Source organism: Aristolochia californica, unplaced genomic scaffold (genome assembly GCF_029961685.1).
Source record: "Aristolochia californica isolate CCGP_79_NKW_82.1479 unplaced genomic scaffold, dmAriCali1.0.hap1 SCAF_1, whole genome shotgun sequence".
NCBI classification, from domain to species: domain Eukaryota; kingdom Viridiplantae; phylum Streptophyta; class Magnoliopsida; order Piperales; family Aristolochiaceae; genus Aristolochia; species Aristolochia californica.
Window position 1 is genome coordinate 5,854,655 of NW_027181770.1, and position 16,491 is coordinate 5,871,145.

The window sequence follows — 16,491 nt, forward strand, 5'->3', positions numbered from 1 at the left end:
TAAAGGATCTTGTAACAAATGGAATAGAAAAATAATGAAAACGAATTATTCAGGCAAGTTGGGCTGATCAGAAACCCAAGGGTGGGAATCGGGTCAAGTTTGGCGGGGAACCTGACCCGACCCGACCCGACGGTCAGGGATGAAAAATAAATCTCATCGGTTTCTGGTCTGGAATTTATACATGTAATGTCTATCATTTATTTTAAAATGATATGAGATTTAATAAATAAAAGAACATAATTTCTTAACTATGTTCGCTAGTGTCTGTCACAGCTTAAAGTGTCAATGAACTATAGTTACATTGATAAATAGAAATAAAATATAAAAATATAAAAAATTTCATAAATGCGGTGAGCGTGGATCGAACACGCGACCTTCAGATCTTCAGTCTGACGCTCTCCCAACTGAGCTATCCCCGCTTTAGTTTTTATACAAATATTTGTAAAAATTATTACAAACATTAATCTGCTATAAATTTGAGGTTTAATTGTACACGTTGCTGTTACAAAGTTTCGCATGCCCCGATATGATCCCGTAGTCCTCAGTTATTATATTTGATTATTTTTATTTATTTATGACCTTTTTCTAATTAAATTATTCTAAGCAAGATCCTCACCAGTTATGTTCTTGATAAAGAATCTGACAAAATCAATTATAAGGCCTACAATCTTTTCTGGGCAACCAAAACCCAGGCTGAAGCGTTAAAAAAGATAAAAATTGGTGCAATAACAGAGAACAGTTTCATCCAAAAATATTATAATACAACGCTTTTCTGGCCGTATATATATACATTTAAACAATCTCCCATGTATTACAATGCAAAAAAGAAAAAAGAAAAAAATCCAACTGAGCTTTGCGTATGAATTGAATTGGAGCAACAAATGATATACATTTCAATGCTTATGTAACCTACAATGTCTGTGTGGTATCTGTTAAGTGACTCCTCTGGTCGGTTTGGTTGCTCACGAACGGCTGTCCGGAAGCATCAACGTCCAGCAAAACCGTGTCTCCCGGCTTGTAATCTCCGGCTAGCAATGCTTCACTAAGCACATCTTCGATCAGTTGAGTTACCACTCTCCTTAAAGGGCGGGCGCCGTAGCTGCGATCGTACCCCAATTGGCATACCAGATCTTTGACTGCCTCCGACACTTCCAGACCAATCCCAAGAGACATGAGCCTGGCCTTGACCTCACGCAGCATTATGTTCAGTATCTCAAGCATCTGAAAGGGCAAGTGAAATGAGAACAAGGAATTAGTACCTGGACTCAACATTTAAAACAACATGTGGAAGAAACAGGATAAGAAGTCTTTACAGAGCCTGAATTATTGTGGAAGGGGGTCTTACACAAGAGTTTCAATTAAAAGTTGTTTTAGTTATGTTAGTCTTCTATTTATGTTTAGTTGTTTAATTATGTTAGGAGTTATCTTTTAGTGTTTAACTTTAGGTGTAACTGGGATAAGGGTAGTTTAATTGTAATTGGACTATACTACTTTCCTCTTTTATAAATAGGTGCTCATGCACCTAGATTATAACAAGTTAGTGAAATTTTTCTCTTTTTAAAAAATTCAATAAAAATGATTCAGCAATGATGTTTGCAGACAGATTACATAATTGAATTTTGTGTTTTTTTTTTCATAAACTGAGATGGAAGAGTGTTACAAACCTGAGTCTTTTCAAGAGGACGGAACACAACCACCTCGTCGATCCTATTAAGTAACTCCGGTCGAAAATAACCCTTCAGCTCCTCCAAAACAAGGGATTTCATCCCTGCATAGGAACTGGACTCCCTGTCATCTGAAATGAAGAAACCAATGGTGTTGCGCCTTCCTTTGGCAATTGAAGCAGATCCCACATTGGAAGTCATGACAATTAAGGTGTTTTTGAATGATACCCTACGCCCCTGAAGTTTCCGAGCAACATAAATTTAACAAAACATAAAGCAAACATGAAACTAGTTTTCTCTTATTATAATTTCTTTTCAAGATAAAGCCACCTGAGAGTCAGTAAGGTGCCCATCCTCAAATATTTGGAGAAGGATGTTAAAAATATCTGGATGAGCTTTTTCGATCTCATCAAGGAGTATCACTGTGAAAGGTCGTCGCCGGACAGCCTCTGTTAGAGTGCCACCTTCTCCATATCCAACATACCCTGGTGGTGAACCAATTAGTTTGCTCACTGTATGCCTCTCCATGTATTCGCTCATATCCAGTCGTAACATTGCTGCCTCCTGTAGTAGGAAACAACTTTAGGAAACAGTGAAATAAATTTAAAGTAAAGAGTAGCTCGTCCAAAACTAGAGAATGGGTTGCCAGTGTTCAGACCGGTAACTGTGATCATTTTTTTTCCACATGAAGCATAACAACATTTTTCTCCAGAATTAGATCCACAAATAGTGGGTCTAATCATGATTTAGATCCACTATTTGTAGCATTGTGTAAATGAAAAAAAAAAACACTTACTGATCCAAAGTAGCACTCCGCCAAAGCTTTTGTAAGTTCAGTTTTGCCCACTCCAGTGGGGCCACAGAAGAGCATAGCTGCAATAGGTCTGTTTGGATCCTTGAGACCAACTCGTGACCTTTTCACAGCTCGAGAGATTGCGCTGACAGCTTCATCTTGGCCAACAACACGTTTCTTAAGGTGGTCATCAAGACCGAATAGAAGCATTCTTTCATCAGCCGTAAGCTGCTGAACTGGGATTCCAGACCAGAGTGAAGCAACAGCTGCTATATCATCAGGTCCCACAATTACAGGTCTGCCGCAAAGGAGAAGTCATAAATAAAAGAAAATAAGTGTAGCAATAAATAACAAGTCCGTTACAACAATTACTTTTTTATTATATGGCTAAAACAAGGACACAGAGAAACATACTCCTTATCATCCACAGGGATAGGGGGCTCCGAGATGAGTTCAATATCACCCTTGATTTCACCATCATCACCATCTTCATTGCTCTGATTCATGGAGTACTTCCTCTTATTTGAAAGCACCTGCAGAAATAATTAACTGGTTCAACAGCACAAAAAGATGCAACTGGCATTCATATGCATACACTACTTGCACATGTAACTTGGATCCAATCAGACAAACTTTCCAGGAATGGCCGTTCAACATTGGTAACTGGAGCACACAAAACAGTGTTTTAAAAGCCATAGCCCACCAGTAAGCAAAAATGGTGGTGTGGGGAGTCATAGCACAAAAATAATGTTCCTGAAGCCAGCTAAAAACAATGTATATCTTAATAAAACAGATGACCTAAGTGCCTTTGCAGTTTGGCCACTGAACTAGTCTACTCGGCCGAACCAATGAAACCAGTTTCCACATGTTCTTTTTGTTTGCAAGCAGAATACGATCAGCTTCATAGCATTTTTTATAACAGATTATTTTAATTCTATCTACATGTCTTAATCACTGGGTAAACTTTGTCGGACAGGAATTGGACTATCCATCAATTTGATGGCTAAGTCAGTTTTCACCATTTACTTTTCAGAAACTAATCTCAAAAATATTAGGGAACAAAAACACAATATACCACTTCGAGCATTGCCTGCACAGCTCTGATTTCTTGCCAGTATTCACTGGGCGGCCTTGATAGTACATGTATTTGTTGTTCTCTCTGCTTCTTGAATGCTTCCATACAGGCTCTGCTTCCAGCTTCATCTATGAGATCAATGGCTTTATCTGGAAGATTTCTATCAGCAATATACCTTGCTGATAGGTATACTGCAGCATTTATGGCTTCCAAAGTGAATTTACATTTATGATAGGCCTCATACTTCTCACGAAGGCCCAGTAATATCAATACAGCATCCTCCTACAAAAGGTTGCAGAGACGCTAGCATCATTAAATTTTTGGAAGACAAATAAACTAACTAAACAATTAAAACTCACAAGAGCACAGAGAGAAAGAGAGAGAGAGGCACCTGGCTAGGTTCATAAATCATCACTGGTTGGAATCTGCGAGCTAATGCTTTATCCTTTTCAAAATGTATTCTATGTTCATCCGTTGTGGTTGATGCAATACACTGGCCACAAAAGTGTCAACTAAGTTCCCAAATTTTCAATAAAACTTAGTACACGAGTATTATTCTCTTATTATTTAATATCAAAGATGGCATATTGCATAAAGCCCATTACATGCGATATTAAGAATTTTTTGTACAATATTTTTACCTGCAACTCACCCCTCCCAAGGGCAGGCTTGATCAAGTTAGCAATGTCTAGACCTGATCCCTTGCTTCCTCTACCAACTGTGCCAGACCCAATTAATGTGTGGACTTCATCAATAAATAGGATAACATTACCTACATTTTGACAAACAATAAGTGTCACTCACAGGGACGAAGATACTCAATCCCAGCATACCAAGGGAACATTTTGCACACCTGCTTTCTTAACTTCACTTATCAGACTAGTAACACGTGCTTCCAATTCTCCTCTCTCCTTTGCTCCTGCTATTAGTAAGCCTGTATCTAAGGACATTATTTTCTTTCCCTGCATTACATGCACATACATTGAGAATAATGCTAAAACAGAGTTACTAATAATACAGCGATATAAGTTGCTTGGGAAAGAGAAGAATATAAATACCGAAAGGAAAACAGGAACATCTCCTTCATCAATACTAATTGCCAGTCCTTCAGCAATTGCTGTTTTCCCCACTCCTGGTTCACCCAAAAGAATTGGGTTGTTCTTAGTTCTTCGGCAAAGAATCTGGACAATCCTACGAATTTCTCTGCTTCGACCAATTACAGGATCAATAAGTCCTTTGCTTGCTCGAGCAGTAAGATCCACGCAGAACTGAGCTATTACACTTTTCTCTGTAGAGAAGGATTTCACAATCAGAAGTTTAGATTGTTCTTCACTAATTATTGGAATCCTCATAAATAACTTTTCTTTTATTTCCAATATAGAGACGTTACACAGCCCACCTACCTTTTGTTCTACCAACAGATTTTGCAGAAACTGCTTTTCCCATTAAGGATTTTTCACGTGTCTTATCAGAAGTGGCTGGGGGCTCCCTACCATCCTTGGCAAGCTCGCCTTGAAGCCTTGAAACAGCAACAGTTGCTAAGTGATCCATGTTTACTCCTAATCTGTAGACAAAATACACCGTCAATCCAATTTCAGAATCACTAGATCATTTTCTATTATGTGCTTCCAGTTTAACATTCAGTTATCAACAAGTCTGTTGCTCAACTAGATGATTCATCACAGCAAAAGCATCCAGTCCGATGACTACCATTTCCAGGATTATGCCGAAAAGCTCTAGCCAATGCTCATCAGTTTTGTTGGTCCGGCGTTACTAGGCAGCACAACATTTTCGGTTCATTGCACAACTAGTATATGAAACATCATTGGATAACTATTAGGAACTCAATGATGTATGTTTCTGAATTATCTAAAAACACCATCATTGAGCGGATAATAGCTACTTCCAGGTGGAAGCTTAGAACATTCTCATGCATAGAAAGACAAATGTGTTGAAACGAACTGTCAGATACAACTATTTTCGTCTCAACAACGAGGTCGACTTGAACGGTTAAATGCTTCTAACCCAACATGGAAAGGAATCACCGATCACGAGAAAAAAATACACGATATGAACGACGAGTCTTTTTTTCTCTTTTGGAGTATGGAGATCGACCGAAAATAATAGACTAGATTTCTGTCCATGCCAATTCAAAACCGTTTACCTTTTCTGATACAAAAGCTATGGATGTCAGCAGGTGAAAACATTGACGTTAGATCACAAGCGATAACAGCCCAAAAAGAGCCATTAAGTATCAGAATTACCTCTCAAGAACCCGCCCCGCACTCCCATCATCCACCGTAAAAAGTCCAATGGAAATATGCTCTGGTGCGATGAAGTTATATCCCATGCTCCTCGAGTACTCCACCGCCGCTTCGAACACTCGCTTACTACTGATTGAAAATGGTATATCTGTAGCAGACGTAACACCTGAACTCCCGCTTGGAGAAGCAGAACCATCATCTTGCCAAATGCTGCGTACGGCTTCACGGGCATGCTCAATTGTTATGCCAGAACCGAGAAACCCGTTTGGTGATCGGTCCTCCGCTACAAGACCCAGAAGTAGATGCTGCGTAAATACCATGTCTCTGCCGAGAGCCATCGCTTCTCTTTGCGAGAAAATGACCGCTTTGATGGCCCGTTCAGTAAACCGTTCGAAAACCGCCGAAATTGGCTGCTGCCGTCGCCGGAATTTCCGGGTCGAAGAAGCGATTCTTCTAGAAGAATAAAGGCCCGAATCGGGACAATAGGGTGACGATAAATTAAAGGGACGAATTGGGTATGCCGATAGAAGTCTTCTTCGGCCATGGCAATCTAGCGAGGCCTTGAACTTTGCAGAGACGATGGGATGATGTACATAGAAAGGTGGTTTTGATCGATGTTGGGTCAGCAGAGGAGAGAAATTCATTAAACGCGTTGACAGAGGGGAAGAAGAAGAAGCCGTTTCCATCGAGAAAGAGAGAGAGAGAGAGAGACGGAGAAAAGGAATTACCGAGCTTCCACTAAATTCGGAGTTTTATTGAGCCCCCAAAGGGCAGACTCGGAAACGGGAAGGAACCAGGAAAGTAAAAACCAATCGCAAACGCCGGCGTTTGACATTTCTCTCCTCAGTATTTTAGATGTTCATAGCGCAATCACAGTGATTGTGAACCCACTACAGCAGCTCCTGCACGCAAGGAAGCAATCAAGACGACGTCGTCTTCAGTAACTTGGGCCTGGGCCTCATTTTGAGCCCAATACTTCCCTTAGTTCCATTAAGGGTAATGAAATAAAGAAAATTAAGCATAATCAGCTGTCAATTGTCTCTGTAACTGAAACAACTAATTTCAGGAGAAGTGTAAATGGGCTTTTTTTTAATGGGTAAATCGGGGAAGCCGACGGAGCAGTTGAAGAAAAAACGCCGGATTTTACAAGGCTGCGGGTTTAAGTTGACGCAGCAACAGGAAGGAAGAACGTCGAAGAAACAGGGGGGCGGAAGACGTAACGCAAAGGAGTACCCGCTGCTTCTGTCTTCCACGTTTAGGATAGATCCGTTCTTGTCTGTTGATACGGAAAGCATGGCATCGCGTGCCTTTTGTAAAAGTCGGTACGGCGGTACCTGCTTGTTTGAAAGCCCAGCACTGAGCGAGAGACCGGAGAGTCTGAGAACTGAAAAAGACATTTTTTCTCTTTTTTTTTTTTCCAGAAAGAGAGAAGAAGATCCAGAAAGACTTGAAAAGGAGACTTTGGGACGAAAAGGGACCAGTGGTTTTGATGGTTAGACTTTGATTGCACGCTTTGGTGGGTCAAATTGGTACACAAATATTTTTGAATGAACAAGTAGAAGTGGATTGAATTCATGTTTTAAGCCACCAAGAAATTAATAGCAATAAATTTATAACATTTTTCAGAGTTTATCGGAAGGTGCTTTCAAAACACAGAACTCAGGCGAGCCTAACAAATCGGATTCAATTGGATCAAGCTAATTTTGGTAAAAACTTGATTGATTAGTAAGGCGTGCTCTGGAATCACCTAACCTAGCTACTTTAATTGGTTTTCCTTTAAATGACAATGGAGCGATCCCCCGTCACAATAAGTTGATACAATTCTCCTCCATGTGAAATTGAACTAGCTCAACTCATCCTTAGGGGGGGGGGTTAGTCCACAATGAAGTGGAAATGAAGTGGAAAATTGAATTGAAGTGAGATGAATTGCTTCTACTTTAATTCATGTTTGGGTGTTAGTATAGACAAGTTCAAGTGGCTGGAAAACAGATTCCAGTGTTAGTGCCCCCAAATGAAAAATATGATATAAAAAAGAGAATAAGTAACATTTTATAATATACTTAAATAGAACATATACCTAAACATATAATTAACAAAAATAAGCGTGGTTACTACACTTATAAGTGATTTAACGTGTAGTATTAAAATATATTAATATCTTAATTAATGAAAAATTATATTATATTACTTAATGATTATAATTTATTATAAATTAAAATAATAATTATGGTTTAATTAATTATAACAATTGCATAATTAAACCAATTAATGATTATAGTTTATTATAAATTAATATACTAATTACGTGTGACTAGAATAAATTATTTAAAATAAATAAAAAAGTTAAAAATAACATAAGTGAATATAATAAATAAATAAATTGTTCTGTAATAACATAAGATATAGTTTAACATTAAAACTCATTATTTTAATAAAAATAAATAAATACATAATAAATAGATAAATATATTAATTTATCAATAACATAATATACATTTTAAATATTATTAATTAATAATATATTAACAAAAAATGAAAAACTAATGGTTTAATTAATTGGATAATTAAACCAATTATGACGATGTTTAATTTTTCCTAACTTAGGAAAAATTAAATATCGTCTTCGTCTTCCTCTACGGCGATCTTGGCAACGACGACGGCAGCGGGCAACGGCGACGGAGGCGACGCTCCAACAGTGCGCCGAGAGGGAGAAAATAGGGAGGCCGAGAGAGAAGCCAGGAGGCCGAGGGGTCTGGCCTCCCGTGCTCTGCGACGGAGGTCAAGAGAGGGAGGAAGGAAGGCCGACAGGGGGGGGGGGAGCGGAAAAGTAGGGAGGCCGAGGGGCTCTGCGACAGAGCCTCCCGTGCTCTGCGACGGAGGTGGGGGCAGAGGGAGGACGACCGACGGGGGTGGGGGCAGAGGGAGGAAAATCGCGGAGGGGGGGAAGAGAGGGAGGCCGAAGGGGCTCTACGTCTGGAGAGGCTGACGAGAGGGAGAACAGAATAGGGGGGGGAAGAAGCAACGCGCGTCGCACGTAGAAAGCTGATGATTCGCAAAATAGGTAGGAAATAACTTTTCACCGCTTTTGCCTGAGCGAATGAAATGGTGTTATCTCACTTCAATTCAAGTCATTCTGGACTAACGTCATAAATAGGATGAACTAAGTAATGCGGGGGGAATTCATTCCACTTCATTGTGGACTAACCCCCCCTTAGGGTTTGTTTGGAATCCTACGAAAAAAAGAAAGAGAATTGGACTATTATTATTTTCAAAAATAGTTAATAAAATGAGAATTTGATTATTATCTTATTTTTACTAATTATTTTTAGGAATAATAATGGTCAAATTTTTATTTTTTTCTTTTCTTTTCTTAGGGTTCCAAATAGACACTTAATTTTTAAATAAATGAACTTGTTAATAAATTAGAATTTTATGTTTGTGATAAAAACAACTCCACCTTTATTCGACCTCCATGAACTGATCTTGGTAATTCTTCACTTAGGACTAATAATTGGATTGGGTAGTAACTTAGACCTGTTATCGATCATCTTATGATATTTGGTTATGGGAGAACTTTTACTTTCTTAAAAAAATTTCCGATTTTTTATTTTACTGAAAAAAGTCTTTGATTTAATTTTCTTATTTTATCAATGATTGCACTTGTTAGTGGTTATATAATATTGATAAAGAAACTTTAGTTTTGTGCTACATTGTGACTGCTAAAAAGGCGTGATTAATTGTCACAAAAATTCTACTTTGTTGCCATTTTGTTAGGAATTTTAGCAAAAATTTAGATTTTTCAACAAGGGCATAATCCAATTACCAATAACTATAGTCAATTTTATCCTAGGGTCCTCGAGTCCTTAACTAGAGAAAAACAACTAATTAAGCCACCAAAAATTTTTAAATTTCCCTTGTATTCCTACATATAAGAGCTAAGGCTGTGTTTTGAACACAAAGAGTCGAGAGAAAAGAAAAAGAAAGAGAAAAAAAAAAGGAAAAAAGTTTTTTTTTTTGCTTGGATGCCCATGAAAAATGCGAGAGAAATTGAAAGAGAAATAATAAAATAAAAAAACCATGTGTCAATCAATATACATGCTCTTTTTTTACTTCTTAACAATTATTATGATCTAAATATAAGGATAAAATAACGAATCCTTTCAAAAGTTGTATTAATTGAGGGATTTAAATAATAATAAAAAATTAAAATCAAGGTTATGAGATCTGGTTGAACCCTATAAGTCAACTAGGTTCATAGAATGACAAATATTTTTTTTAACAAAAGTAATAAAATTAGCCTTGATTTGAAAGAGGGCCGGGACAAGAAATATGCACTAATCCCCCTCTACCAATGGGACGGGTCATGGGCCATGGCTCTCCCTTCGTCATTAGGGTCTACATTCGTCCGAGGACTTGTTAATCGGTTAACCATTTTAACTGGGAATCCACTGCCCATTATAAACTTGAGAGTTCAGTTGAGTTAGCGTTTTATAAGAACAAGCCCACCCGTGCCCACTCAAGTAGAGGTGGCTTCGAACCGAGCCGGCTCAGTTCGGCTCGGTTCGATTCGTCATTTATCGAGCTCGACCGAAGCTAGGTTCGGTTCGTCGGCTCGCGAGCCGGCTCGAAATGAGTCAGATCGGTATGAATCGGTAATTGGATCGCGAGCGAGCGGGGGAGCGGGAGCGAGAGCGAGGGGGGGAAAATTTTTTCCACCCCCCTCGTCACCGCCGACCCCTCCCATCGGTTGTTGTCGCTGCCTCTACCGCCGTTGTAGCTGTTCGCCGGCGTCTATACCGCCGTCGCAGCTGCTCGCCGCCCGCCTCTGTGGCCGTCCATTCGATTTCTTCCTCTCCTCGTCGTCGCCTCTGTTTCTGTCGCCGCCGCTTCCGTCACCGCTGACTCCATCGTGGCCATCATCCCCGACGATAGGTCCTCCCCGGCGCCGTAACCCCCTTCCCTCCGCGTCGTCTCGGCGGAAAACCAGAACAGGGGAGAAATAATCTCCCCCTTCCTCGGGAGAAGATGATCTCGCACATGCGTGCGAGATCATAAAATAAAAAAATAAAAAAAGTGTTTCCTCTGGAAAAAATTAAAAATAAAATTTATAGAAATAATTTTCTATAAACTATTAGCGTCTCATGTTTTTTTAAACATTTCTCTAATTGAAATTTTTTATTAAAAATCATATAATTTTCTAAGTAACATTTTTCGTACCAAGATGGGAAAGAAAACTGTATAGAAAATTTTTGAATAAGTATTTAACAGTTGATGCTGTAATACTTTTAGCATGAAGCAATTTTCATTGCAATTTTGTGTTTGATATTTTATTTAATTAAAAATTTATCGATAAGTATAATAATATATTAGATTGATTATTAATTTTTATTTATTTCCTTAGAAGAGACAATAAAAGGTCCATTTAACTTTCCTAAGAAAATTTTAAAATATTTCCTATAATTTTCTAATAAGTCACTAATAGTAATAAGATTTTATTTAAAGGTTTTTTTTTGGAATATGTATCATAGGAAAAATATTTTTAGTTTTTCCTAGAATATAAATTTTTATCTAGGGGCACTAAGGAGGCCATAATAAATTATGGCCAGATTAAAAAATTACAAAATAAGCTAGACAACAATTGGAGTAAAAAATATTAATATTGGTGCATTTTAATCCATTATTGAAATTCAATCCTGAACCTCCCCTATCATTATATTTTTTTAAAATGTGTGCATAATTTTATATATAATTTATTCAAAGCCACCCCTACGTGCAAGATCATAAACAAGGAAAAAAAACTCTTTGTCCCTTCCTCATGGCTCTTAAATAAATTGAAAAGATATTTTAGTAGAAATACGTTTCTAGAGACTATTAGTGGTTTTTTCAATAAATGTTGAAAAGACATTTTTAATAGAAATATAGGGACCATTAGTGCCTCATATTTTTTCAAAATATTTTTTTAAATATAAATTCTTTTTAAAAAATCATATAATTTTCCAAGTAGGATTTTCTTGCCAAGATGGGTTAGAAAACCATATAGAAAAATTTTGAATAAGTATTTGATAGTTGATGATATAATACTTTGAGCATGAGGCAATTTTCATAGCAAATTTGTGTTTGACATTTTATGTGATTAAAAATTTATCGATAAGTATAATAATATATTAGATTAATTATTAATTTTTATTTATTTCCTTAGAAAAAGGCAATAAGAGGTCCATTTAACTTTCCTAAGAAAAATTTAAAATATTTCTTGTAATTTTCTAGTAAGTCTGTAATAGTAATAGGATTTTATTTAAAGAATTTATAGTTTTTATTTGGGTGATTGTAAATTGATAGTGATATTTTATGTAATTTTGTTGTGTTTGATTATTGTATGGAGTTTATTTATAATGTTAAGCAGTGTAAGGAGTTTTTAGATTATTTTATGGAGTGTATAAACAATTTCATGAAGTGTTTGTGGAATGCATAGACAATTTTATGGAGTGTTTATGGAGTGTTTATGCAGGTATTATGTATATTGATTACGCTCAATTTTAAGTAGAGGTCATGCCGAATTTTATATGTATTATATATATAGATTATGCTCAATTTTAAGTAGAGGTTATGCCCAATCTTATACACATATTATATATATAAGTTATACCCAGTTTTATGTAAAATGTATGCATAATTTTATATACATTTTATTCGATATATATTTTTTGAAAAGTTTTAAATGTATGTTGAGGCTCGAGCTTGGCTCGAACTCGTTGGGCTCGAGCTCGATAACAATTTTAGGCTCGAGACGAGGTTCGGCTCGAAGCTCGGCTCAAAATATTTAAATGAAGCTCGACTCGAACATAAGCAGGTTCGGGCTCGGCTCGGCTCGGCTCGATGCCACCCCTACACTCAAGAGAACCATTGAACTTTTTAGTTGCACAAAAAAGTACTGCCCATTGTCAACATGATATGGGGCTACCCAAAAATCTCGTCTAATAGTGGTTGTGAACTAAGTTTCCACAGAGAGCTTGCCCACATTAAAATAGATTCTAAAAATTTTCTTTTAGTTTTTAAGGTGCCATACACAAATGGCCCTGTTATGGTCCCGGACCATCGACCTTGTGACTTGGTGACGGGAGAGATCATCTAGAGGGGCTGGGTTTAAACCAGGACGTCCCGATTTGCTTGGGCGACCTATGTTGGTGAGAAGAAGATGGAAGAAGGAGCAATGATCAGGCTCGTACAGGGGAGACCTGTACCCTTGGGTTCATTTTAGGAGAACACCGATCCTAAGGTTCTTTGGAGGAGAACGCCGATCCTGTTTCTGAGTGAAAATAGACTTGCTTCATTCATTTTCGTGAGCCCTTTTAGAGGCTAACCACGCAAACGAATCCGAACGGACAATTTACACAAATGCCATCATTGGCTATAACCTCTTACCAAATAAATAAACAAGGTAAAATTATAAATCCTAAAGTACTTGAATGTGCATCCACCCACTAAGTTACCAACGCATCTGCTCGCCTCGAATGATTCGTCTCGCTATCGAGTCCACAACATAACTCCCCCCTTAGAGAAAGAGTTTGTCCTCGAGCTCGAAGGTAGGATAAACTTGTTGAAACACGTCCACATCCTCCCAATTGGCCTCAGTTGCATCGACATTGGCCCACTGAACAAGGACTTCCCACCTATTCTTGTCCTGTCTAGTGCTCAAAATAGTGGATGGTGTGAGAAGAACGCGCCCATCTTCAACTAGAGGCAAAAATGGAGTTGGAGGTGGTGTTGGCCCCTTGAACGGCTTGGGAAGGGACACATGAAAAACATTGTGAAACTTGGAATCTGGAGGAAGTTGTAGCTTATAAGCCACTTGGCCAACTCACTGAAGAATAATGAAGTGCCCAAAATAATTAGGAGAGAGCTTGTGTCGACGGCCAACAATGGAATTTTGTCGGTAAGACTGGAGACGGAGCCACACTACATCACCTGGATTGTATTGAACATCCCGGTGTCCTTGGTCATAATATTCTTTCATGTGAGCCTGAGCTTTCTGAAGGCGTTGGACAGTATATTGCAGCACTTGATCACGGCCCATAAAGGCATGGTCAACCGCATCAACTCAGGTGAAACCTGAAACATAAGAGAGCAAATGAGGGGATTCTTGCCCATATAGTATTCAGAAGGGGGTATCTTGTAAGGCAGTGTGGAAAGATGTATTATAGCAATACTTCGTCCAATGGATCCATTCGACCCAACGTTTAGGACGGTTGCCCTCAAAATACCTTAAATACATTTCAACGGTGCGGTTAACCACTTCAGTTTGGCCATCAGATTGAGGGTGATAAGCCAAGGAAAATTTGAGTTTGGTCCCACATAACCTGAAAAGGTCTCTCAGAATTGGTTGGTAAAGACGAAATCCTTGTCACTCACAATGGACTCCGGAATGCCATGTAGGTGGACAATATCGAAGAAGAATACTTGCACCACGCTAGCAGTTGTATAAGGGTGCTCTAATGGGATAAAGTGGCCATATTTGGAAAATGTTGTGGTCTCTGACCATGGATCGAATCACTTATCTATGGAAAAAGTCGCCTTGAGTTTCTGCGGTAGAGCTTGGTCGCCGAGACCTCTCTGGTCTCCCTATGATGTCGATTTGGTGGGAACGTGGGTTAAAAATGGATTACGGAAGAGAGAGGATGGAAAAGGGTGCCGAAGTAGGAGATTTAGACTCGTCGAAGGGAGTCTACACCTTGGGTTCTAGGGGAACGCCTACCCTGGTTCCTTAGGGAGAACGCAGATCCCAAATCCTTTCTTAGTTTTTCATTCCATTCGATAGCCCTTAAGCTAAATCCGAAAACAGAGTTATTACAAGAATGCCATTAAGGTTTCCCTACTTACATGAATCAAATAATTAAAAGACATGTACGCATAAGCCATTTTAACTCATAATTCTACTGTGTCACTACGCCTGAGTCAACTCACCGCGTCGCCTCTGGATGACTCGTCCTGCTATTGAGTCCACAACAGAAAATCTGTCGACCACCACAAAAAGGACAGACTTCCCCGAAGCCTTAGGGAGGCCCTAAATGAAATCCATAGAAATGTCCGACCAAACTTGTGTGGGAAGATCGAGTGGTTGGAGAACACTCGCTGGGCTTAAATTTTGGGCCTTGTTCCTTTAACAAACTTGACTAGTAGCCACATAATTTGCAATTGTTAATTTCATAACTTCCCAATAAAAATCCTCTCGAATCCAATGTAACATTTTGTGAATACCTTCATGAGTGTTGTCATGATAAGTTGATAATACCACTGCAATCAAAGGTGAAGAGGAGGATAAGTAGATGCGCCGATTATATAAAATGATTTTGTCTTGAAGGGACCATTTCGAAGGCATTTTCCCTTCAACAATCTGTTGATACAGGTCCTAGAGTGTTAGTGTGTGTTGGATTTTCTCTTTGATTGAATCCAGCAGGAGAGGTTTGGGATGACTAATGGCACAAATTTGTTGAGGTTCTTTTGAACGGCGGGACAGAGCATTAGCCGCTTTGTTCAATGTACCCGCCTTATGTTCCACCGTAAAGTCAAAACCCATTAATTTGCTAATCCAATGCTATTGTGGGGGAGGTGGGGGAGGTGGATAACCTTTGGTCCAACAAAAATTTCAGATTATAGTGGTCAATGCTGATGATAAAAAAATTTCCTCACAAGTAAGGCCTCCAATGTCGAACTGCCTTCGCTAAACCAATGAGTTCTCGTTCGTAGGTTGGTAATTTGTGATGGTGGTCTGCTAGTTGACGGCTGAAATAGGCAATAGGTTGCTAGGATATTTGAAGCACTGCCCCAATATCTCCTCCCGAAGCATCACATTCGACCACAAATACAGCCCCAAAATCTGGTAACTGTAGCACTGGAGCTGATGCTAAAGCTTGCTTGAATGCATTGAATGATTGGTGGGCAGCTTCATTCCATTGAAAGGCATTGCGTCTAAGAAGGCTATTTAAAGGAGCAGCTAATGGACCATAATTCTAAATGAACATTCGATAATAGCCAGCTAAACCCAAAAATCCCCTTAGCGCAGAAATATGGCCTAGTTGGGGCCAATGTGTTATGACTTCAATTTTTTTCGGGTCCACAGTCACCCCTGTTGCTGTTATGATGTGACCCATATAGGCCACCTGAGGTTTTCCAAAAGAACACTTGGAACGTTTTAAGTAGAGATGATGTGCTCGGAGAAGTTGGAAGACAAGGCATAAGTCTTCTAAGTGTTGGTTCCAAGACTTGCAGAAGATTAAAATACCGTCAAATAATACTAAAACAAACTTTCTGAGATATGCACTAAATACCTCATTCATTAAGGCCTGAAAAGTGGAAGGCAGATTGGATAGACCGAAGGGCATCACTACAAACTCAAAGTGACCGTGGTGGGTGCAGAATGTTGTCTTCTCAATATTCGGGGGATACATTCTTACTTGATGATAACCCGACCGCAAATCCAATTTAGTGACAAATTGAGCACCATGTAATTCATCTAGTAACTCATCCACTATTGGTATAGGGAACTTGTCTTGATCGTCTTGGCATTCAATTCTCTGTAGTCAACACAAAACCTCCAAGAGCTGTCATGTTTCTTCACAAGAAATACAGGAGAGGAGAAAGGGGACCTACTCGGTCGGATGAGGCATTGTTCCAGCATAACTTTGCATTGACTTTCAA

General features: G+C 38.8%; 1 protein-coding gene and 1 non-coding gene across 3 annotated transcripts; both read right to left on the reverse strand.

The window, feature by feature from the left end:
• Positions 1-346: 346 nt before the first annotated feature.
• TRNAF-GAA (transfer RNA phenylalanine (anticodon GAA)) lies at positions 347-419 on the reverse strand. Its single transcript has one exon. It is a non-coding gene; the product is annotated as a tRNA-Phe (tRNA).
• A 298-nt stretch (positions 420-717) lies between these two features.
• On the reverse strand, positions 718-6,514 carry LOC137957325 (chaperone protein ClpD, chloroplastic-like). 2 transcript variants are annotated; one of them, XM_068805083.1, is made up of 12 exons: positions 5,797-6,514; positions 4,936-5,096; positions 4,591-4,820; positions 4,386-4,494; positions 4,174-4,304; positions 3,924-4,025; positions 3,533-3,814; positions 2,872-2,990; positions 2,461-2,755; positions 1,995-2,228; positions 1,665-1,901; positions 718-1,221 (listed from the first exon to the last, which is right to left on the reverse strand). In XM_068805083.1, exons 1-12 carry the CDS (start codon positions 6,480-6,482, stop codon positions 910-912), a joined length of 2,898 nt encoding a protein of 965 aa, XP_068661184.1. In that variant the 5' UTR covers positions 6,483-6,514; the 3' UTR covers positions 718-909. The 2 variants fall into 2 exon arrangements, with proteins under 2 accessions (XP_068661184.1, XP_068661191.1); XM_068805090.1 differs by lacking the exon at positions 718-1,221 and having other exon boundaries at positions 1,675-1,795.
• Positions 6,515-16,491: the final 9,977 nt, after the last annotated feature.